Raw genomic sequence first — 23999 nt, 5'->3', positions numbered from 1 at the left:
TTCATTCATTCAAAAACATCTAAAAGAATAAAATAATTACATATATAGTGTCTCAGGCTTTCCTACCGTGTGTATTTCAGGTGGCAGATGTTCTGTCCGGCGGACCGGGTCTCCACCTCGTCGCTGTGGTGGACAGACAGGGTCTCGGTCCACTGGTGGTGGTTCATCAGCAGGGCCAGAGACACCTCGGGCAGCACCCCCGAGGCCCGCGCAGACCGCGCAGACCGGGGGTAGAACCCCACATACGCCCTGGAGACACACACACACACACACACACACACACACCATACACACAGACGCAATGCGCACACACACACGCGCGCGCGCACACATCATACACCACACACACACACACACGCACATTCACGCGCACCACACACACACGCGTGCAAACGCATGCACACACCACGTACATGCACACAGATACACACACACATACACACATGAGGCGAACCATCTATGAAGCCAGGTGAGACAGGTTTTGCAGCATGTCATCATAGGTACTGTTGATTAGGGCTGTTACGATTATTCGACGTCGTCGACGTCACCGACTACGTCAATACGTCGGTTAGCGTAATATGCGTCGGTTAGTCGCAAAAAAAAAAAGTTTTTTTTTTTTTTAAACCTTTATTTTACCAGGCGAGACAATTAAGTGTATGAGTGAAAATGGATAGCTACTAGCTAATGTTACACAAGCAATGTAGCTCACCACAGTTCGTATGTCTTGTCTTCTGGTGTTAGTAACGTTAGCTATGTAGCTGGCTAGCTACGGTAGCCTATTGTCATTGTGGTGCGAGCACCTACTGTACGTTATCTAGCTCGTAGCTCGCATGCTACGTTAGCATCAATTTAGCTAATCATAACATAGCAGCGAGAGTAACGTTAGCTAGCTATGTGTTGTGGTGATGGACAGACTTCTAAATGGCCATGTTGGCATTCAAGTTAAACATAGCAGTGAGGTGGAGACAAAAAGGTTTTTTTTTTTCTTTTTTTTTTTTACAGTACAAAAATTATCGTTAGACTTACCGATAAATTAGTCGTTAGACTAATCGAATAATCGATAAAATAATCGCTAGATTAATCGTTAGAAAAATAGTCGTTTGGGACAGCACTACTGTTGATAGATTATATTAGATTAGATTCAATTTGATTGTCATTGCAGAGTACCAGACAACAAAATGCAGTTTAGCATCCAACCAGAAGCGCAAATAGTGATATAAAACATGATATAAAAACATGACTGTGACAGTGATAGGTATAGTATGGCAAGTACGGTGGTTTAGATAAGCTATAACTATACAGTTATGGTAGCTATGTACAGTATGGTATGTACAGATGTATAAAGAGGTATGTGCAATGTGCAATAATATGGTCTGTGCAAAGGTAGTATTGTAAACAGCAACTGTTGTCATGGGTACTGTTGTCATGTTAGTTTGTTACCTGGAGCCGTCGAAGGAGATGTTCTTGACCATACCACACTGGCGGAACAGAGACTGCAGCTGCTTGTAGTACAGGAAGCTGTACTGAGGCAGGTTCCTGACCTGGGATCAGCCAGACAGCAGTAGGAGGGTTAGCGCTCAGGGAGACTCTAGCACGCACTTCCGTACATGACCACAGGACTATCACGAAGCCCACAAGAGCTTTATACATTTTAGTTCAGTTCATGTAGTTTAAACTAGAACAGCCATGCTGGGGTCACGGTGACCCTGTGAGTAAAATAAAATGCACTCGATCAAATTTCAGGACCCTCCTTTCATGACCTTTCCTAGATATGTGGCGTTCTACCTCCCAGTATCCTTACATCTTCAAAATCACATCACATCATTTTTTATTCCTTAGTTGTGTTATTATGATGAAAGTATGTATACAATGTTTACAATTGTCTGTATGTATATAATGTTGACAATTGCCCAAATATTATTTTTGTGTTGGACCCCAGGAAGACTAGCTAATGTCATGGCATTAGCTAATGGGGATCCTAATAAACAAACAAACAAACAAACAGAAGGGTAAAAGGACAGCATACCAGCACGGTGGTGGTGGGGTCGTGTCCCGACAGTTCTTTGGAGGCCAGCTCCTCGTCCATCTCCCCCTGGGCGAAGTAGTTGGGGTAGTAGGCGCCAGCGATGACCACCTGAGAGAGACAGGGGAGGAAGGAGATCCAACGCCATCAACCTCAATTCCATCAACTTTGTCCCAAACACAATAAACATATAAAAACATATAAAAAAGTAAAAAAGAAAAAAAAGTTATCCAACACAAATTCACCTCGTGCAATTTACGGTACACTAGCGTGTTCAGGAGGGGATAGGAGAAAGTGAAAACGTATCTAGTCCTGCATATCCTTACAATATATTAAACATTTTCAAAAATCTTTCTATAACTAAATACAACATAAATATCCATATACAACTGTTGTAGACTGAATCGATCACAATGTAAGATTTTCCCCTACACAACATATATATCAAATGCAGAAAATTAAATAAGATGTACTTCAGTCACCTTACTACTCAGAGTCCTCTATCCTGTACATGTCCAAAAACACTGACTTAAATTGATATACATATACTTATATAGCGCCTTATTCTAACGCACTTTACAACGGCCTCTCATTCACCCATTCAAACACCCATTCACACACACATGGTGGTAAACGACCAGGCAAGGCGCCGGCCTGCTCATTGGGAGCAATTTGGGGTTCAGTGTCTTGGACATGTGGCCAGCCGGGGACTAGAACACTAGCGGTGGTGGCGTTGCCAGATGGGACTAGAACACTAGTGGTGGTGACGTTGCCAGGTGGGCTCTGCCTCACCTGCAGGATGAACCTCTGCTTGTTCTGGTCAGAGTAGTCCAGGGGCTCTGCGTTCTCCACCACCTTCATGTTGAACTGCGACACGCGCTGCTTCAGGTCCTCGTACAGCTCGGCCACCTGCGGGGGGGGGGTCACACAGAGGTCAGGTCAGAAGGTCAAAGGTCGTGGGTGAGGGTCGTCTCTCTCTCTCTCTCCGTACCTCTCTGATCCTCTTGATCTGGATGCAGTTCTCCTTGCCCCACTCCAGCTCTTTCTGGGGAGAGGAACACACGCACACGCGCGCACATTTAGTGAATGCTTTTATCCAAAGCGACTTACAGTACCAGTCAAACGTTTGGACACACTTCTCCATTCAATTGAACAGGCAAGTGTGTCCAAACGTTTGACTGGTACTGTACAACAACGGTACATGTGTCTAAAGTCAGTGAATCATCTATACGTCAGTAGTCATAAGCAAAAAACTAACGACCAGATGCCATTGACAATCACAAAGCTCGAGAAAGGAAGGATTTGTTTGGTTAGTTTTTTCCAAATGTATGATTTTAATAAACTGGGACAAAGACTAGTGCACTATCTGCGTGACAGCACGTTGTAAGTATCTGGTCTACTGTACGTGTCTCTTACTCACCTTAGGGTGCCTCAGCTCGCCTTTGGCTCTGGATGAGCGCCAAGCCTGGACAGACACACACACACACACACACACACACACACACACACAGCAGGAGGGGGGTGGGGGGGGGTAGACAGAGAGATATGTAAATTCACCACATCACCGCCACAGCACACTTTAGAATCCAGTGCTGTAATTACACCAGGTAGTGTTTCTACTCTAGAACAGGCCCTCTACTGTCTCTACTCTAGAACAGGCCCGTGGCTGGTGGATGTTTAACAGCAGCTCTGGAAAAACACAAACCTTAAAGGCGTTGACGAGGGCAATGGAGTCACTGGGCACGCCGCGGGCGAAGGCCAGCTTGCTCCTGATTGGTCACCACCACAGAGGAGGAGAGAGAGTTAGAGCTGAGTGAGGACCAATCCCATTTCACCCCTTGGCCCTACCACTTAGCCCTACCCCTCTGTTAGCCCTACTAGGGGACAGTGGCCTAAGCCCTAAGTTACTCCAGGGAGACTGTCCCTGTAATCTCTAATTGTAAGTTGCTTTGGATAAAAGTGTCTGCTAAATGGTAAACATGTCAAATGTAAATGTAGAAGAATAAATGTATAAATCAGAGGTTCAGTTAGATGACTCACCTGTAGCCACTCATCTGCTGCACGTACGGTATGGCAAAGAAGCTCTTCAAGGACAAGGCAGCAGCTACGAGAGAGACAGACAGGCAGACAGACAGACAGGTTTGCGACACACACATTGTGGGTTCGAATCCCGCTGGGACCATATATACTGAAAAATGGATACCACTCACTGCAATGCAAGTCGCTTTGGATAAAAACATAATCTAAATGGCCTATATTATTTCTCACACACACTCACACTCATACACACTCTCACACATACACACACACTCTCTCTCACACTCACACATTCTTTCTTTCTCTCTAAACTACAGATTGTAAGCTTTCAAATGATGTGTCATACATAGACATCGGGAAAAAATGTAAGACGACATGAGTATTTGAAACTTGTTAACCCTGAAAACTAAATCCTGAGAAAAATCCCTTCAAAGATTTGGGACTTTTTCACACCTTCACACCGGCAGGTAATGGGCGGTAACAATAGCTGGTCAACCCCACCCCCAACCACTCCCCCTCTAGATTGACAGCTATCAGCTGTCAATACCTGTCAGTATTGGTCACTGGGTCAGACAGCTATAGTTATACAGCTATAACATTATTACCTAGCAAGGTATTACCTAAGCTAATTACCCAGCGTATTATTATTTATGGTTGTTGTAACTGTTATTGTTAGTCTTTTAATGATACAAAAAAGTCTTCAATCAGAATCAGAATTTATTTTACAGTACACAAGAATAACAATATTTCGCTTTGGTTCTTCAACAAGGTACATAGTCACAATAATAAGTAATAAAGTGATAAGTATAAGTGATGGTAGTCGCACTACAGCAGAACAATAGTGCGACAAGCTGTGCAAAGTACAATCAGTGTGCAAACATTAGTGTTAGTCACTGGGTCAGATAGACTTTTCAAAGAGAATATTGCTAACATTATCACCTATCAATGTTATTACTGTAGCTAATTAGCCAGCTTATTATTATGGAGGCATTAAGAGTAATTTGCTGATGTCTTGTGCTGGAAATTGTGTAGTGCTCAGTAGTCAATGTCCAGCCTTATAGTTCAGTTTCAAGTACAAGTATAGTTTGAACTGAGAACATACAACAGACTATACACAGGTAAGCATGCAAGGTCTGTGAATTGACTATCAATAGATAATACATCATGACACAGTTCAAAATGCTGTATCTATGCCCAACTGTTCTTGTTATTCAACACAATATTGCCAGTGAGTTGTTGAGCTGCTGTGTCTGGTGGGGTGGGGGGCATCAAAGCTGCAACAGAAAGAAGATAGTACATTAAAATATTGCCTACAGTTACTGGCACTCCATATTCATAAAATACTACCATACCATGTTCATAAAATAGCTAGCCTAATACATGACAATGATAATTACCTAAAGTGCTCAGAGTAGTGTTAGCGGCTAGCTCGTTCAGAACAAAGACAGGAACACATGTTTTTAAACTTTTAACATTTCTGTAATCTATTACACTTGACATGTTACAGTATTCCAGTATTACACACTGAACATGAGTCTTACAACTTTTACAACGTAGACAGACTAACCGTACTTACAACGTAGACAGAATACCGAGCTACAACAATGCTAGCATGCTAACAACAAAGCTTCAGCTTGCAGACGGAACAATGTGCTTTCAGTTAGTTGCTCGTGGGTAATAATAAAGAAATGTCTAAATACACGAACACACTGGTTTCAACTAGTAACTAACAACTAACTTAACTAACAAAGGCGCTATGTACATACATAGAAGATCTTACCTTAGAGTCTGGTCGAACACATTCTGGTGTAAACAAAGCAGCGCGCTGCTTCCTGACTCCTCTCGTAGCCAAATCGATCGACCAATGAGAAACAACCTGGATCCAGTTTATCCCCTCCCACAAGGGAAGATTTCTCAGGCTAAAAATAAGCTATTTTGTTGATTAAGTACACGTATTTAACTATCGTAAAAATGCTCGAAAAAATAACGAGTGGGTAGTTCAAAACCTTAACTTGTGTCTGATGACAAAAAAACGAAATCAGATTTTTTTGGTCAGAAAAACTTTGAACGCAAATTTGAAGCCTTTGCAATTTGCGCCCGTTTTGCAAAACCACCAGATCGCGTCACCTATGACATAGTGGCGGACTCAGGCTGTTTGAAGGGCAGGGGCGAAAAGAAAAAAAGGGCACCTACTGCACAACATGGGACCCCATCAGTGCACATGGTCAAGTTTAGACCATTGGAAGGGCAGCCAATAGGGCACATCCTCTAATTTCTGTCACTCAAAAGGGCACTTTAGTGCGACGTTTTTCAACTGTGGGGGCACATGGTCAAGTTTAGACCATTGGAGGGGCACCAATCGCCACGCAAAAGGGCATTTTTGACACTCAAAAGGGCACTTAAGAGAGACGTTTTTCAACCGTGGGGGCACCAGGAGGGGCGGTCGCCCCCCTTGCCCCCCCCCTGAGTCCGCCAGTGCTATGACACACACTGACCTATGATGAGGGTCTCCTCCAGGCATCCGAAGGCGTGGCCCAGCACGGCCATCTTGGCCAGGTGCAGGTCCACGGGCAGGTGAGCCAGGACTCGGCCCAGGAACGTCAGCTCCCCATCAAACCTGCTGGCGCCCTGGGCATCACTCTCAATCGAGAGAGCCCCCATCTACACACACACACACACACACACACGTTGACCTTGTCCATCACTCTTCCAAGATATAAGCTCATCCACAAAACAGCTCAGAACTATTAATGTTATGGTTTAGATATTCAGATGTGGAGTGACAGTGTGAAGAGATGAACATGTTGATGTCAGATATGTGTCTGTGGACTGTAGGCGTAGCGACAGTTTACAAAATGTGTGGAAATGTTCAAAAACCCCACAGCCACACTAGGTTCTGAACATTCTACCATTCATTCCTATGGGCCAGATTTCACCACAAAAATATGTGACAGTCTGATAATTTGGTCCGCATGTCGGCAACCAATCAAAATGTTCAGACTTTTGAAAACACAGAACTACGTTTCAACGTTGTTGAGAATCACAACACAAACTCGCTAGTCAAGCCAAAATACTGCAACGTAATGGATTGGGTGAGCAATCCCCTCACTGCTACCTAGTTAACTTCAACACTACTTTACATTGTTAGCAGGCTCACAAAACAAGCTGTGTTAGTTGACTAGCGACGTGTCGTTGATTTTCAACAACGCAGAAATGTATTCACACTTTTCGAAAAGAAGTCTGATCGTTACATCAGATCCCGACATGAGGACCAAAGCATTAGAACGTGTCACATATGCAACATATGTGTATGTGGACTTAAAGTGGCAGTTTACCTTTACGACTGTGGCAGTTTACATTTTCAAAAACCTCACATCCACAATCTACTTTCTGAACATTCTACCATTCATTCCTATGGGCCAGATTTCACCACAGAAAACTTAAATATTTCATAAACCGTTCACCGGAAGCTGCCACAAAACAATAGCAACAAAATATTTGACAAGCTGCCATTTTGTCACCCTCAGTACCTCTTTGAGGTGGAGGACGGTCTTCTCTATGTCACTGAGGTTGGGGGGGGAGAGGGCGGTGCTGAGGAGGGAGCGGGGGTCCCCCATGTTCAGCAGCTTCACCTTCAGCAGGATGGAGGCCAGGGGCACACGCTGACACACACACACACACACACACACACACACACACACACAGACACACACGCACACCACACGCGCGCACACACACAAACAGACACACACACACACACACATGCGTGCACACAGACACGCACACCACACACACCCACACACACACACACACACACACACACACACACACTGACAACAGTGTATAGACAGCCTTGACTGTTGTATTCAACAACGACTGGCAGACTCCGTTAGCAAAGCAACTTCAGAGGGTCAGAGGTATTTAAAAAATCACAAAATCCGTCAATCAACCAACAACGTGACCTATGTGTCAACCTGCAGCCTCTCCTGCCCTCCTGTCTCTGGGATGAGTCTCTCACCAGCATCTCAGGGACATGAGTCTCTGTGTGTGTGTGTGTGTGTGTGTGTGTATGTGTGTGTGTGTATGTGTGTCTCACCAGCATCTCAGGGACAGCGTAGTCAGGGTGTGTGTGTGTGTGTGTGTGTGTCTCACCAGCATCTCAGGGACAGCGTAGTCAGGGATGTCTGTGTGTGTGTGTGTGTGTGAGTCTCACCAGCATCTCAGGGACAGCGTAGTCAGGGATGTCTGTGTGTGTGTGTGTGTGTGAGTCTCACCAGCATCTCAGGGACAGCGTAGTCAGGGATGTCTGTGTGTGTGTGTGTGTGTGTGTGAGTCTCACCAGCATCTCAGGGACAGCGTAGTCAGGGATGTCTGTGTGTGTGTGTGTGTGTGTGTGAGTCTCACCAGCATCTCAGGGACAGCGTAGTCAGGGATGTCTGTGTGTGTGTGTGTGTGGGTGTGTGAGTCTCACCAGCATCTCAGGGACATCGTAGTCAGGGATGTCTGTGTGTGTGTGTGTGTGTGTGTGTGTGTGTGTGTGTGTGTGTGTGTGTGTGTCTCACCAGCATCTCAGGGACAGCATAGTCACGGATGTCCTGCTCCCAGAACTTCTTAGTCACCAGGCGGTAACAGTAACCCTTAGACACACGACCTGCCCTGCCTGAGAGAGAGAGGGGGGGGGGGGGGGGAGAGAGAGAGGGGGGGGGTGAGAGAGAGGGGGGGAGGGAGAGACACACAGAGAGAGAGAGAAAGAGAGAGAGGGGGGGGGAGACAGAGGGAGGAGACAGCGAGAGACAGAGGGAAGAAAGAGAGAGAGAGAGGGCAGGGGGGAAGAAAGAGAGAGAGAGAGAGAGGGCAGGGGGGGAGATAGAGACAGAGGGAGGAGAGAGAGAGAGAGAGGGCAGGGGGGGAGAGAGAGAGACAGAGGGAGGAGAGAGAGAGAGAGAGGGCAGGGGGAGAGAGAGAGAGACAGAGGAGTGAGGAGAAGTATACAGCAGAAGTATACACTACTCCATGGCCCAGGTGCATGGGAACTGCGTGGTACCCAGGTGCATGCTGGGAGCTGCGTGGTACCTCTGCGCTGGTTGCAGTTGGTCTTGGAGGCCCAGGTGAGGCAGAGCGACTGGTAGTTGGTCTCCTTGTCACAGACCATGTGACGCGCCAGGCAGAAGTCGATGACTGTCGACACGAACACACCAGAAACATCACAAACTGCATTTTTAAGCCATATCACACGAGAGGGAGTGCTGTTATACTGAATATCAGCACGGCTGTGATTCGGTCGTAGGTACGAGGTAGCCTAGCCCAATTAACGGTAATTTAATAGAACACCTGTGCGGCGGAGTGATACATATAGTTAAAAGTCCCAATGCTGGGGCGCTTAGGTGGCATAGTGGGTTAAGCGTCGACCATGTAACCGCAGGGTCCCCGGTTCGATTGTGGCCGGGGACATATCCTGCATGTCATCCCTCCTCTCTCTCTCTCACCCATCCTTCCTGTCAATCTATACTGTATCTGTCAAATAAAATGAAAATATGAGTGGGACTGCCCCACTCAGAAAAAATAACAACAAAAAAAAAAAATCCCAGTGCTGTTATACTGTATATCAGCACCCATGGAATACCTCTTGTCCAATCAAATTACTTGGTCGGAACTAACTGTTGTATAAACAATGAATACTGTCCAGAGTGGCAGTGAGACACACAGCAGGCATGCTGGGTAAAACCTTGGTCCTGGGAGCCTAAGACAATAATATCCAGTCAAGTACAGGAGAAGTGGAAACACCCACCGTACTTGACATCCGGGACTGTGACAGAGCTCTCAGCAATGTTGGTGGAGAGAATTATCTGTGGAGATTAAAACAAAATAACATTAAAAAAAGGTTACTTTCTCAAGTCACTTTCTGCAGACTAGGTTTAGTTGTTTATGGGGTTTGTGTGTTTAATCATTTTTTAAAATATATATATTATTATTTTTAGCAGACGCTTTTAATCCAAAACGATTTACAATTACGAATTACAGGGATATTCCCCCCTGGAGTAACTTTGTTACTGTGTTAGTAACTTGTTTACCTTCCTGTACCCAGGGACGGGCACCAGGAACACGCCGTTCTGCTCCTCCAGAGACACGGTGGAGTGGAGAGGGTGCACCTGCAGCCTGGGACACACAGAGCCACGCAGTCAAACGTGTGTTTCCAACAGCCTCTCATTGCACAGGTGAACTACTAATTGCGCACAGACACACACACGTGCGCACGCACGCACACACGCACACAGAGAGCGCCCACCTCAAGCGGACCAGCTTGTTCAGGGCCTCCTGCATGTAGTGGATCTCAGCCAGGCCCGGCAGGAACAGCAGAACACTGCCTCTGTCTGGGAAGCACAGACCTCTTCCTTCCTTCTCCTTCCTGGGGCCACACACACACACACACACACACACACACACACCACACACCACACACACATGTTACGTTAACTGGGCCTGGAAATTCACAGAAAGAGCTGTAACATATCGACCAGTGTGTCGACCTGGGTTTCCGTTAACTGGTAATTACCGGTCTTTGTCCGGTAAAATCTGTTGAAGTCCGACATATTTAAACCTCTTCGGTCATAATGTCCGGTGAAAATAATTCCCTCTAAGCACAATTTGAATACAATTTGCTAAAATTAATGTCACATATTCTGATTTCTTATACATTAAAAAAGACGAAGATATAGGCTATATAATTTTTATTTATTATTAATGTGTAGACTAGCCTACGAGATGAACAAACAGCGGCAGGGTTGCCCGATGGGATTGACAATTTACAGCCTAACTAGTCCGTTAAATAACCGCTAAACCCAGTAGCCCATTCGGTGAAACTATTTAACACACTTCAGTTAACGTAATGTGGAGTCCGTTCATTGATCGATCGATAAAGTCCGTTCAAATAGCCATCAAAAGCTAAACTAGGCATACTTAAAATTACCACTTACATCCTCAAATCCCATTAATGCAATTGAAATAAACATCTTAAAGTAGCCTACAGTCGTAATTCAAAGTAGCAACGGTGACTAGGCTGCCCAGTGTGGCGCGCGTGCAGCCCTGGACATATGCCATAGTAGCGCATGCGAATCATGAAAGCCTATATTATTATATAGTTCGCATCTAATCGTATCGGATGAGAAATAGACATTAAATGGCATTCAATGACACATTGAAATCTTCCCGGACACGTTGACCGGCACCAATTTTTTCTAACGGAAACCCTGGTGTCGACCACGTGATGAGATGAGAGGGTGAGTATTCTCTGGGCCTCCTGACCTCTGGTCTTCCAGCTCGTCAAAGCTCTGGATGAGGCTGACAGCAACGTTATACATCTCCTCAGAGATCAACGGCTCATCTGGACGAGGGCATTCCACCTGACAGACAGACGGACAGACAGACAGATAGATAGACAGACATGCAAGCAGACAGTTAGCTAGCTAGGTAGTTAGCAGTTAGACCTTGCTAGCTAACTACCTCGCTAGCTAACTACCTCGCTAACTACGATCGCTTGCTAGCTACTTCGCAATAAATCTGTCAAGAGTGCTAGCGTCGGCATAGCAAGGGGCCATCCGAAACACCTGAGGACGTCACCTCACCGGACACATTCTGGGCGCCCGGACAGGATTTGCCGCGACAGCGCCACGCCCTGCCCTCTCCTCTCCTCTCCCCTCCCCTCCCCTCTCCTGCCTTCCCCTCCTCCCCTCCCCTCTCACCCTGTTTCTGACATGGCAGCTGAGGTCATCCAGGTAGAACTCCTCTATGGCAAAGGGCTTCGCTTCCCCTCCCCTCCTCTCCTCCCCTCTCCTCTCCTCTCCTCTCCTCTCCTCTCCTCTCCTCTCCTCTCCTCCCCTCTCCTCCCCTCTCCTTCTCCTCCCCTCCCCTCTCACCCTGTTTCTAACATCGCAGCTGAGGTCATCCAGGTAGAACTCCTCTATGGCAAAGGGCTTCCCCTCCACCTGGAATACGTAGGCTGGGTTCATGTGGCTGCGCATGGGGCTGCCGAAGTACTCTGCAAACTCCCTGCAGTTGATGGTGGCTGACATGAGGATGACCTGGGGGGGAGAGGAGGGGGGTGAGAGGAAAGAGGAGGGGTGAGGGAGAGAAGGGGGGGAGGCTGTAAGTGGCTGTTCTACTGGACACCTGATCAGAGCAGTTACCAGTCAATAGAAAAGTCAAAAACACTCGATTACCCTTTTCACTACTGCTGTTTACAAATACTACCGTTGCAATGAATGAATCTAATTTAGCTAATCTAATGCAAACAGGATGTTGAGCACCTTGGTGTAGCGGGAGTTGGAGTGCAGCAGCTTCCTGACGATCAACAGCAGGAAGTCCAGATACTCTGTCCTCTCGTGGATCTGGAACACACACACCACAATTATACTCTACCCTAGACACATCCTTATCCCCACTACCTCCTCTACAGTTTCTCTACTAGAAAGAAATAACTAAATAACAAAAAATAACACATTTCTTATGATGACTGACTGGATAGATGATGTTGTAAATGGCTTTGGGTAAAGGTGTCTGCTAAAGGCCAGATGTAGATGTAAATGTACCCTGCTTCTGATTGAATGGTTCGTCAGACACTCTGTCCCTTCATGACATGAATCTTGATTCTAATGTTTACTAACTGGTCTATGAAGATGTGACAGTACGGTCAGGCTGTTTACTACCTGGTCTATGAAGATGTGACAGCACTGTCAGGCTGTTTACTACCTGGTCTATGAAGATGTGGCAGTACTGTCAGGCTGTTTACTACCTGGTCTATGAAGATGTGACAGCACTGTCAGGCTGTTTACTACCTGGTCTATGAAGATGTGACAGCACTGTCAGGCTGTTTACTACCTGGTCTATGAAGATGTGACAGCACTGTCTGGCTGTTTACTACCTGGTCTATGAAGATGTGGCAGTACTGTCAGGCTGTTTACTACCTGGTCTATGAAGATGTGACAATACTGTCAGCCTGTTTATAGTACTGTCAGGCTGTTTCTTACCTGGTCTATGAAGATGTGGCAGTACTGTCAGGCTGTTTACTACCTGGTCTATGAAGATGTGACAGTACTGTGAGGCTGTTTATAGTACTGTGAGGCTGTTTATTACTGTCAGGTTGTTTATTACTGTCAGACTGTTTATAGTACTGTCAGGTTGTTTATTACTGTCAGCCTGTTTATAGTACTGTCAGGCTGTTTATTACTGTCAGGTTGTTTATTACTGTCAGCCTGTTTATAGTACTGTCAGGCTGTTTATTACTGTCAGCCTGTTTATAGTACTGTCAGGCTGTTTATTACTGTCAGCCTGTTTATAGTACTGTCAGACTGTTTATTACTGTCAGGTTGTTTATTACTGTCAGACTGTTTATAGTACTGTCAGGCTGTTTATTACTGTCAGCCTGTTTATAGTACTGTCAGCCTGTTTCTTACTTTCAGGCTGTTTGTTACCTCGTCTATGAAGATGTGGCTGTACTCAGTGAGGCTCCTGGATCCCACCAGTTTCTGCAGCAGCACGCCTGCAGTCATGTAGATCAGCCTGGTGTGCTCTGTAGCCATCTTTTCCAGGCCCACCTGACACACACACACACACACACACACACACACACACAAACAGAGACAGAGATTACATTCATTTATATTAATATGTGCTATACAAATACATTTGCCTTGCCTGACAATGAAAAGACACTGGCCTAACATCCACTACCCTCGCTCTGCCCCCCCCCCCCTCCCCAGAGGTGACACTCTGATGCACTGCTGCTCTGCCCCCACTCACTCTACTAGATGACTTTCACAAACTCTCTATGATAAAAGAAACGAGAGAGAGAGAGGGAGGGAGAGAGACAGACAGAGGCAGACAAAAAGAGGGAGAGGGAGAGGGGGGGAGAGAGAGACAAAGAGAGAGAGAGAGAGAGAGAGAGAGAGAGAGAGAGAGAGAGAGAGAGAGAGAGAGAGAGAGAGAGAGAGAGAGGGAGACAGGCAGAGACACAGCAGAGTGTAAACCTCCAGTATACCCCCCTCAGGGGAAACCAACCAGACACTGAGAGAACGAGGATGAAAGCAGCAGGACTGGCGGTCCAGGGAAGGTCAGTGTGAGAGAGGATAATGCTCGGCTACTCTCCTGCTCCTCTCCTCCTCCTCCTCTCCACAGCCCTGCTACTCTCCTCCTCCGCTCCTCCTCCTCTCCACAGCCCTGCTACTCTCCTCCTCCTCTCCACAGCCCAGCTCCTCTCCACAGCTCTGCTGGGACCAGTGAGGACTGTACTTGACTAGCTCTCAACTATGAACTGGATAATAGTCCTTTCATCCTTGTCTGGTTGTAAATGAAAAATGTAAAAATTATAAGTTATTCTTCCTTCTTCTGGCATTGTGACTGCCAACGGCCCTTGGTCCTAACCCTGGTCCTAACCCTGGTCTAACCCTGGTCTAAACCCTGGTCTAACCCTGATCTAACCCTGGTCCTAACCCTGGTCTAACCCTGGTCCTAACCCTGGTCTAACCCTGGTCTAACCCTGATCTAACCCTGGTCTAACCCTGATCCTAACCCTGGTCTAACCCTGGTCTAACCCTGGTCTAACCCTGGTCCTAACCCTGGTCTAACCCTGGTCTAACCCTGGTCTAACCCTGGTCTAACCCTGGTCCTAACCCTGGTCTAACCCTGGTCTAACCCTGATCTAACCCTGATCTAACCCTGGTCTAACCCTGGTCTAACCCTGGTCCAACCCTGATCTAACCCTGGTCCAACCCTGGTCTAACCCTGATCTAACCCTGGTCTAACCCTGGTCTAACCCTGGTCCTAGCATAGATTTGTTTCTCTTATGAGGACCAATGAACAGGTGATTCACTGACACTGATAAATGTACCTGTTGTACATTGCTTTGGTTAAAGATGTCTGCTAAATGTTTAAAATGTAAAAAAGAAAGAAAAAGTAAATGTAAATGAATAGGATGAACACAACAGGTTAGTGCACGGTGTGAAACACTGCCCTCTAGTGGACAAGGCCTCTCCCTGCAGCCTGGCCAGCAGTGACATCTGCTCCAGGTAGTTCGAATGAAGACTTTGGCCGAATTCCCTTTTCTACCCCTTCGGCTCGTTTTGGAGTGCCACTCGCTTTGGAGCCAAGGCCTCTGAACAGAGCCACAAGCCGTAGTGGTTGAAATCTTCCCCTATGAAATGGGACGACCCTTCAAGACCCTGATACGTCATCAGTAGTATCGTAGAAAAGCATTCATTCACAACGTAAGTTTTATGCCATCAATCGATCAAACAAGTCATCAAATAAAAAAGAACAATGCTTCATTATCAGACCATGACAGAATAACGGCGCTCTAACCTGTATGAAACCTGTGCTCCCATCCTGCCAGTCTGCACTGATATAGGACAACGGTGCAACAACTTCGCAGCTGAACTTAAGTAAAATTTACGGCGTCATATGCCATCAAAGGGAAACATGGAAAAATGCATGACTTACAGATTTATTTTTATGGTGTTCCGAAATCCGATGTGACAGGAACGCTGGAGAAACAGCCGCTGCCCACTGCATTAGTCAACTACATGTCCTTGATGAGTCTGGGCAAAATAAGTGCCGCTATACTATAGCGTCACCACCAAGGGGGGGAAATTCGCGCCTATCATGCACATATCAGCCTAACGTTAGACTTTACATTAAATATGTCATCCGCTGTCAAACACCACAGGTAATAATTTATTTCTAAATAAACATGATTGTACATCTCTGAAATGTGAATCGCGCACCGATGTATTTCTATGGGGAAGGCTGTGCTTGACGCTTCCATTGGACTGACGCCGGGGCAGCGGAACACGGTGACTGTCACCCTGTGACAAATGCGCAGATATGAGTGCTCCGCTGGACTGTGGAACTTTCTATGTTAAGCATAGGCACAGCACCTCGGCATAACAGCGATTTTTTTGTTATGCTTGTTGTAAAGAAAAGGTCTATAATGCATTGAAATGACATTAGTAGGTGTCATATGCCATCAGACATGGAAATATGTCAATTTGCGCGACTGTCGTCCACAAATCAGCCTGTAACATTAGACACAGCACCTCGATTTTTTTGTTATGCTTGTTATGCAGAAAAGGTCTATACTGCATTGAAATTACATTAAACGATAATAAGATGGTTATCATATTTTTTCAAATCTTTATTAATAACTAATTATGTCATGTTCCGTATTAACTAGAGCGAAATCAGAGCGAAATAATTTCTGTAGATGATTCGCAATGCATTCTGGGTCATGGCTCCGAATCAAACATGCCCCACGAATTTCTCCAAACGAAGCCGTGGATAGCCCTCCCCCTTACCCCTAGCCCTCGATGAAAAATGAATTGGGACACCACTACCCTAAACGTTAATGCGCAAAACGGAGCCGAAGGGGTGAAAACAGAGCCGGAGGGGTGAATTGGGATTCACCCTGTTCCAGATCTCCACACAACACAACCAAACAGGATGTGTGTGTGCGTGTGTGTGCGTGTGCGTGCGTCCGTCCGTCCACTAACCTGGTACCCCACCAGACTACCCAGGGTGCACTTGCGCTCCCGGGCGACCCAGCGGGCGATGCTGCTAGCTCCTAACTTGCGCGGCTGCGTGACGACGATGTTGCAGGGCGCATTCTTCTGGCTGTAGTGGTCCAGGATGAACTGGGGAAGCTGGGTGGTCTTACCGCTGCCCGTGGCCCCCTGGATGATCACCACAGAGTTGTTCTCTATCAGGGACACCAGCTGGAGACACACAACACAGAGGACATCAACCACAGATGGAAGATAACAGACCAAGTAAAACTCAAATTTACAGTCAATAAAATATTCTCTTCATCTCACAATTTATATTCACAGACAGAAGAGGATTCCGTTTCCTTTGTTTTGCTAAATAGATGTTTAGGGACTGAGATTAAGCATTTCACCATGAGCCACGTCAACACAGCTTACTCGACAACCCCTTTGATGAGTGGATATGGAGAGGAAAATACACTTTCATATTTTTGTGAAACTAGAATACCAAAGATAGGTGAACGAACAGGCATACTATACACATTTTGAATGACAGGACAGTGACACAGATGGACTAACTGCCTCACATTGTGACTCAATGACAGAAAAACATAGATGACACTGTAGTTCCCCTCTCGCTGCGCCTGTGACTCCATTAGATGTGACATTATCTTGAGAACACAGTAAAACACTGAGTGGAGTTATGACTCGAGGGCCCAATGACCATTTGTGACATGGTCTGGTGAAAAAGTCAAATAGGGCAAGGTCATTTTTCTGTATTTTGTAAGTTTAAGATTGTAAGGTTTCTAATGATGGGTCATGTCACATTGAAATCTGAACAAGGCTGAGGAAGATACGCGTATTTGAATGTTGGTACACCTCAAACACATGCAAAATAGCTGCTAGCAAAAAAGGTGTGTGTGTGTGTGTACATGTGTGAGTGAGTGTGTGCGCGTGACTGGTTACATCTTACCTCTTGTCGGTTCTTGGTGATGGGCAGACTGGGGTACTCATAACTGGCCAATGGGGGAGGAGGATGAGCACCTAGGACAGAGGAGGGAGGGGGGATGTGAACACAACAGACACAGCGGCTGAACTCATGTCTCTGTTGCAAGGAGTGGAGGGGCCGTTAGACGCCATGTTGATAATGTGCTACTGTGCTAATACGCTACTGTGCTAATGTTGCCACTGTGCAAATATGCTAATGTGCTACTGTGCTAATGTTGCCACTGTGCAAATACGCTAATGTGCTACTGTGCTAACGTGCTACTGTGCTAATATGCTACTGTGCTACTGTGCTAATGTGATACTCACCCACCAAGACGCCTGCCCACCCAGGCCTGGCCCACGGCCCCCCCTCAGAGCCCTCACTCCTGGGGCTGTCCTGGTCTCTGGGCGACGCGGGGCTGGAGGGGAACATCCAATCAGACGTCAGCACAGTGAAACACGTCCAATCAGACGTCAGCACAGTGAAACATGTCCAAAAATGTGGCTTGTTGAATGCAACTATTGGTGGATGTAGATGTTGCCTGTGAAGCCCATAACCCACACATCAAGGTATGAATAAACCTGGTGATGAGAGGATTGTACGTTTTTTGGGATAAAGGCGTCTGGCTAAATGGCAAAAATGGAAATAACCAAAGTAACACAGCTCTTTTGCTGTTTTTCTGTGTAGGAGGAGGCAGGGTAATTCACAAGTCGGCCAACTAGTGGTCGTTGTGTGTAAGTAAAGTAGTGTCCTAAAATTTCGTTGTTTGGTACCTGTACTGTAGCAATGACAATAAAGTCCATTCATTCAAGTAGCAGCTTCCCATTGAAAAGACTTTGGTCATTTGACCCCCGAGGCGGCTCTTATAGTAGGTACAATAGGCACGGCTGTTCTAGTGTTAACTGTCACTTAAGCAATATCACACGAGAGGGAGTGTGTTATACTGAATATCAGCACGGCTGTGCATCGGTCGTAGGTACAAGGCCGCAGGCCGAGTACCGAAGACGATCACAGCCGTGCTGATATTCAGTATAACAGCACGACCTCGAGTGTGATATTGCTTTTATACAACAGTTCTACAGCGCGATTTATTAGTTAACAGTAATAAGCGACAACAGATTATGATTTGTTTGTTTATTTAATCATAAAGATTAACAAAAAATTGTTCCGCAACTGAACTTCAAATGGACTGTTGCCTAGTAACCTGAACACAAACATGTAGTCTAATAGGCTAGGTGCACAATCTCCACTACTTCCTGAAAGGCACCTGGCATGAACATATCCTGTCTTATTGGTTTAATTGATTAATCAGCTGTGCACTGTGTGTTCCAACAGTTTACCGCACAGCTGATTAATCAATTAAACCAATAGAGTGAGACAGGATATGTTCATGCCAGGTGCCTTTCAGGAAGTAGTGGAGATCGTGCACCTAGCCTATTAACGGTCATTTAGTAGAACATCTGTGCGGCGGAGTGATACATATAGTTAAGTCCCAGTGCTATTATACTGTATATCGTAACTCATGGAATGCCTCTTGTCCAATCAAATTACTTGGTCGGAACTAACTGTTGTATAATTAGATTTAACTGTCACTTTCAAATTTGAAATAAGATTTGACAGTTGGTGATGTGGTGTTCTAGTGTTGGCTACTACTGGCTTTCCAGGATAAAACACAAGGTATAATTCTGTGGTTTTGGTTCATGGCCTTAAGTCCCTGCAGGACAGCGTAGAGGGAAGGGCAGGCTGACCCTCATGGTACCACTACCCAGCATGCCTTTCACATCCTGCTCATCGCCTCAGATCTGAACGCCTCGTCTCCAGGGCAACGGAGGGTGAGGGATCGGGTCTGACACCACCTCGGCCCGAACACGCATGTTCTGTGTCAGCTCGCACGCTAATGATCAGAGGTGCTAATGCGGCTCTTGTCGCCGTGAGAACGTAACGTAAATAATGCTAATGTGCCTTTGTCAAGAGAGCTTAGCTCAAAGAGGCTAACGGTCCTCCTGGCTCTCTCAATCGGGATTTTTCTCTCTCTCTCTCCCAACCTCTCTCTCTCCCTCCCCGGATCCCAGGGCTCTGTGGCAGGGGTGGGGTGGGGGGAGCGGTCCCAGGCGTCCCAGCCTCTCGAGGGGAGGACTTTATCACAGCAGGCAGACACACTGTCAGCACGGAGGAGAGCAGCACACACACACACACACACACACACACATTCCGCGCAAGCAACAAAGCAGCTGACCTCACAACAGAGCGGCGCGGAGGAGAGAGAGAGGTGAGGAGAGGAGAGGTGACAGCACTGTCACTGTGGGAGGACTGGCTGTGGAAACAGCCCACAGGACAGGAGGACAAGTACAGGACAGGAGGACAGGTCCACAGGACAAGTCCACAGGACAAGTCCACAGGAGAACAGGACAGGTCCACAGGAGAGGAGGACAGGTCCACAGGAGAGGAGGACAGCGAGGAGGAGGAGATGAGGACAACTTTACACAGAAGAACTAGCGAGAGGAGCATTTCTGACAGCCCAGCGATCGAAGGAAGGCAGACACCACTTGTGCTGAATGATCCTGTTGTTCTGATGGAGGTGAGCACCCATACTGCACCAGGACTACAGTCCAGCGGGGGGAGGGGGGGCACACCATGACAACTACAAGGACTGACCCCTGGAGACACAGCGCTGGACAAACTACTCTGTGAAGAAAAACCCTGTTTCTGTCTCTCCTCATCTCTGCTCCTTCATCTGCCGCTCCCTCTGCTCTCCTCATCTCTCCTCCTTCATCCGCCTCTCCCTCTGCTCTCCTCATCTCTCCTCCTTCATCCGCCTCTCCCTCTGCTCTCCACATCTCTCCCCCTTCATCCGCCTCTCCCTCTGCTCTCCACATCTCTCCTCCTTCCTCTGCCTCTCCACATCTCTCCTCCTTCCTCTGCCTCTCCCTCTGCTCTCCACATCTCTCCTCCTTCCTCTGCCTCTCCCTCTGCTCTCCACAGCACCCAGCAGTAAGTACCAAGCTTCTCTGGTTCTCTGGTTCAGACAGTCAGTGGTGCTTTTCCTTTCCTTAGAGCAGTGGTTCTACTCAAACCTCTCCTCTGGGACCCCCAGCCACTCCACATATTTGATCTGTTCCACCACCGACACACCTGATTCAACTAATCAAGTAGAAAGCAATTATGATTTGTACTTGATTAGTTGAATCAGGTGTGCTGGTGGAGGAACAGATCAAATATGTGGAGCGGCTGGGGGTCCCAGGGGAGAGGTTTGAGAACCACTGCCTTAGATGGTGTTTTGTATTGTTTTACTGGGAGCTATGTTCGATATTTCTACAAAACACCCCCCAAAACATATGTGAAGTGTGAACAACTTGGGACATTCCTTTCCGTTGAAAGTCTAACAGGAGGAATTTTGTTGTTGTTGTGTTGAGACATCTCATAAATCATACTTTTACTGGAGCTATGTTCGATATTTCTACAAAACACCCCCCCAAAAATAAGTCTAACAGAAGGGTTGTTGTTGGTTGAGACATCTCATAAATCATACTGTTGAGACCATGCGTAACAATGACAGCGGTTCCCTTGACGACCCAAGCGCAGCCTGTGGTTGGCTGAGCGTGACCTCTGACCCCTCAGGCTGTGTGATCAATCAGACGCCCAGGTGTGGGGTACACTATGACACCAACCATTAGTCTGAGGCAGTGACCCCACGCCCACACACCTGGGAAGGGTCCTGGCCTCAGAGAGCGGGGGGCGCTAGAGGTAATCACCACTCTGGCTGCCAGGGGTGAAAGGTCAGCGTGTGTGGGGATGATACATTTCTCAGGGTTTGTTTCCCCCATGTCAGATCTTTTAATAAGAGGTTTAACGCAGTCAACACGACAGCAATGGAGGAGCAGGGAAACACACTGGCCCATAGCCAGCACTGGGGCGACAAGTAGGAGCTGTATAACAAGTCGGGAACCAATCAAAATGTTTAGGGATGTCCCGATCCGATACTGATATCGGATATCGCCGCGATATTGGACCTGAATGCTGGATCGCAGATCGCACCAGAAAAAAAAAAGGCTGCGATCCGCGCTCTCGATCTGGTGTGTCACTCAAGTGACGACAACAGTAGTAGCCAGTGGTCACGTGCATGACAGTTGGCTAGTAGCTGTGTGTGAGTCATGTCAGCAGTGTGGGAATACTTCAGTCTTAAAGACGAAAAAAGTCCATCAGCGGAATGCAAGATTTGCAAAATAACAGTTTCGAGGGGTGGCAGCGATGCTAGTCGGTTTAACACCACTAATTTAATTAAACATTTAAAAAAACACCACGTGGAACAGCACCAGGCCTACCTGCAAGCGTCTGCTGCAAAGAAAAAGCCCCTGCAACAGCAGCCATTGCTACAGTCAATGCAGAGGCGAGAGAAACTCCCCCCAGACAGCAAAATCGCAAAAGCGATAACGGAGAAATTAGTTAAGTTTACTGTGCTCGACGACCAACCACTTTCGGTGGTAGAGAATGTCGGGTTTCGGAGTTTAATTGAGCACCTAGAGCAGGGCTTGACGCTTACCTTTTCCCCAGGTAGCACTGTGCTACCATGTTGAAACATTTAGTAGCACACCAAGAATTTCAGTAGCACAATGAAAATTGCGCAATTTTCGTCAACGACAACAAATTATCATAATCATAACATATCAAAATTACCATAACCGGCTCTTGGCCGTAATAAAAATGGAGACTCACACAATGTAAAGGGGAAGTAAGAATATTAATTTCAGTTGGCCCACGGTTCGGTATGAACCTCGGTTTTTAGGTCACGGTTTACGGTTCGTGTTTTTTTTTATTTTTATGCTACTACTATAAAGTACTAACTGTTACTTTATTTTGCTTATACTTATGGAACTTTATCATTTAGACACATTCCAGAATATGACTGGTATATTGTATAATATAAATATATATAAACAAAAAACACTTTCAAATGTAAAAAAATTACATAAACACTTTCAAATGTGACGTGTTGTGGATTGGCACTACGGATCATAAGCTTTCAAATGATGTGTCATACATTGAAATCCGAAAAAATATGAAGTTAGTCATTTGAATGTTGTTAGACGTCAGGCACATATAGGGTTAACCTCTTTGTAATGAAACCGGAAGCAAACGCTGCTAGCAGCTAGCAGCTAGCGGCTAACAAAACACAGCGCTACGAACTATGAGAGCTGTATCCCATATACCCATAATGCGCATTTTAAGCGCATATAGGACGCGCGTGAAGCATTTCTGCGACACGCGTTTCTGTTCACTGTTTTCATTCCCTCATCGCTTATACACATACGTTTGACTGCGCATGACAGTAGTTCAGCAGTCTTTTAGTCGCACTGGTGCTATTGAATGTATTTCCAAGTCGCACAGAAATATATTCACTCGCAAATGCGACCAAAACAGTCGCACTGTCGAGCCCTGACCTAGAGCCGCGCTATACTTTGCCCAGTCGGCATTATATAACCGAAAAAGCCATCCCTCAAATGCACAATGAAGTGTGTGAGTTCCTCGCCAAACTATTGGAGAATGTCGGTGGTATTAGCTTCACAACGGACATTTGGAGCTCAGACGTGTGTCCAATGTCGTTGTTGAGTCTCACAGCACACTGGATAGACTCTGGTTTTACTTTAAAGAAAGCGGTGTTGCATGCCCGTGAGTTCCGTGGCTCACACACTGGGGATTCCATTAAGGCAGCCATGGAGGAGATGCTGCTCGAATGGAAGATTAACAAAAGTAAAGTCCATGTCGTTTTAAGAGACAATGCTAAAAATATGAAGAAGGGCATGGACCAACTTGGAGTGGCAAGTCTGGGATGCTTTGCGCACACTATGCAGCTTATCGTGCATGAGGGACTGTTGTCGCAGTGCAGCGTGAGTGACGCACTGGCTAACGGGCGGAAAATGGTAGGCCATTTCAAGCACTCGCCCTTGGCATATTCACGGCTGCAGGACATACAAGTAGAACTTCATATGCCGCCTAAGCGTCTGCAGCAGGACGTCCAGACTCGGTGGAACAGCACCCTACTACACGATTGAAAGCCTCATCGCGCAGAAACGGTCACTCTCGGCGTATGTGGCTGAACATGACCTGCCAGTGACGCTAACAGCAAACCAGTGGGGGCTGTTGGAGAGGACTGTCACGGTTTTGGCCCCTTTCGAGGAGATGACGAGAGGTGAGTGCCTCATCGGCATCACTAGCTGATGTCATCCCCATCGTGTGTGTCCTGAGACGTGTCCTCAGTCGGGAAAACTACACTGACCAGGGGATTAAAACGATGAAAAGCATCCTCCTCGACACACTCAACAGGCGTTTTGACAACTGTTGTTGTTATACTCGGTTGCAACCCTGCTTGATCCACGGTACAAAGACAGGTAAGGGAATTTCTGTTAACTTTATTTAGCCTAAT

At 46.5% G+C, this 23999-nt stretch overlaps 1 protein-coding gene across 1 annotated transcript in view; it reads right to left on the bottom strand.

Annotated features, from left to right (window-relative positions):
- Positions 1 to 18010, bottom strand: part of tdrd9 (tudor domain containing 9) — a gene marked incomplete at both ends in the record, with an annotated part of 46324 nt that extends 28314 nt beyond the window's left edge. The window contains 22 exons of the mRNA XM_080522367.1: positions 67 to 249; positions 1441 to 1541; positions 2027 to 2134; positions 2816 to 2932; positions 3015 to 3068; positions 3444 to 3488; positions 3729 to 3792; positions 4064 to 4127; positions 6556 to 6721; positions 7591 to 7722; positions 8623 to 8720; positions 9134 to 9238; positions 9849 to 9906; positions 10132 to 10216; positions 10347 to 10466; positions 11363 to 11460; positions 11974 to 12138; positions 12364 to 12444; positions 13528 to 13650; positions 16600 to 16821; positions 17564 to 17634; positions 17905 to 18010. Of these exons, the coding sequence (XP_080378493.1) occupies positions 67 to 249; positions 1441 to 1541; positions 2027 to 2134; positions 2816 to 2932; positions 3015 to 3068; positions 3444 to 3488; positions 3729 to 3792; positions 4064 to 4127; positions 6556 to 6721; positions 7591 to 7722; positions 8623 to 8720; positions 9134 to 9238; positions 9849 to 9906; positions 10132 to 10216; positions 10347 to 10466; positions 11363 to 11460; positions 11974 to 12138; positions 12364 to 12444; positions 13528 to 13650; positions 16600 to 16821; positions 17564 to 17634; positions 17905 to 18010 (2366 nt within the window). The remainder of the gene's footprint in view (positions 1 to 66; positions 250 to 1440; positions 1542 to 2026; positions 2135 to 2815; positions 2933 to 3014; positions 3069 to 3443; positions 3489 to 3728; positions 3793 to 4063; positions 4128 to 6555; positions 6722 to 7590; positions 7723 to 8622; positions 8721 to 9133; positions 9239 to 9848; positions 9907 to 10131; positions 10217 to 10346; positions 10467 to 11362; positions 11461 to 11973; positions 12139 to 12363; positions 12445 to 13527; positions 13651 to 16599; positions 16822 to 17563; positions 17635 to 17904) is intronic.
- Positions 18011 to 23999: the final 5989 nt, after the last annotated feature.

The sequence above is a fragment of the Nansenia antarctica genome (genome assembly GCF_963989245.1).
Source record: "Nansenia antarctica genome assembly, chromosome: 1".
In the NCBI taxonomy this organism is placed as follows: domain Eukaryota; kingdom Metazoa; phylum Chordata; class Actinopteri; order Argentiniformes; family Microstomatidae; genus Nansenia; species Nansenia antarctica.
This window is presented reverse-complemented; position numbering and strand designations above follow the sequence as displayed.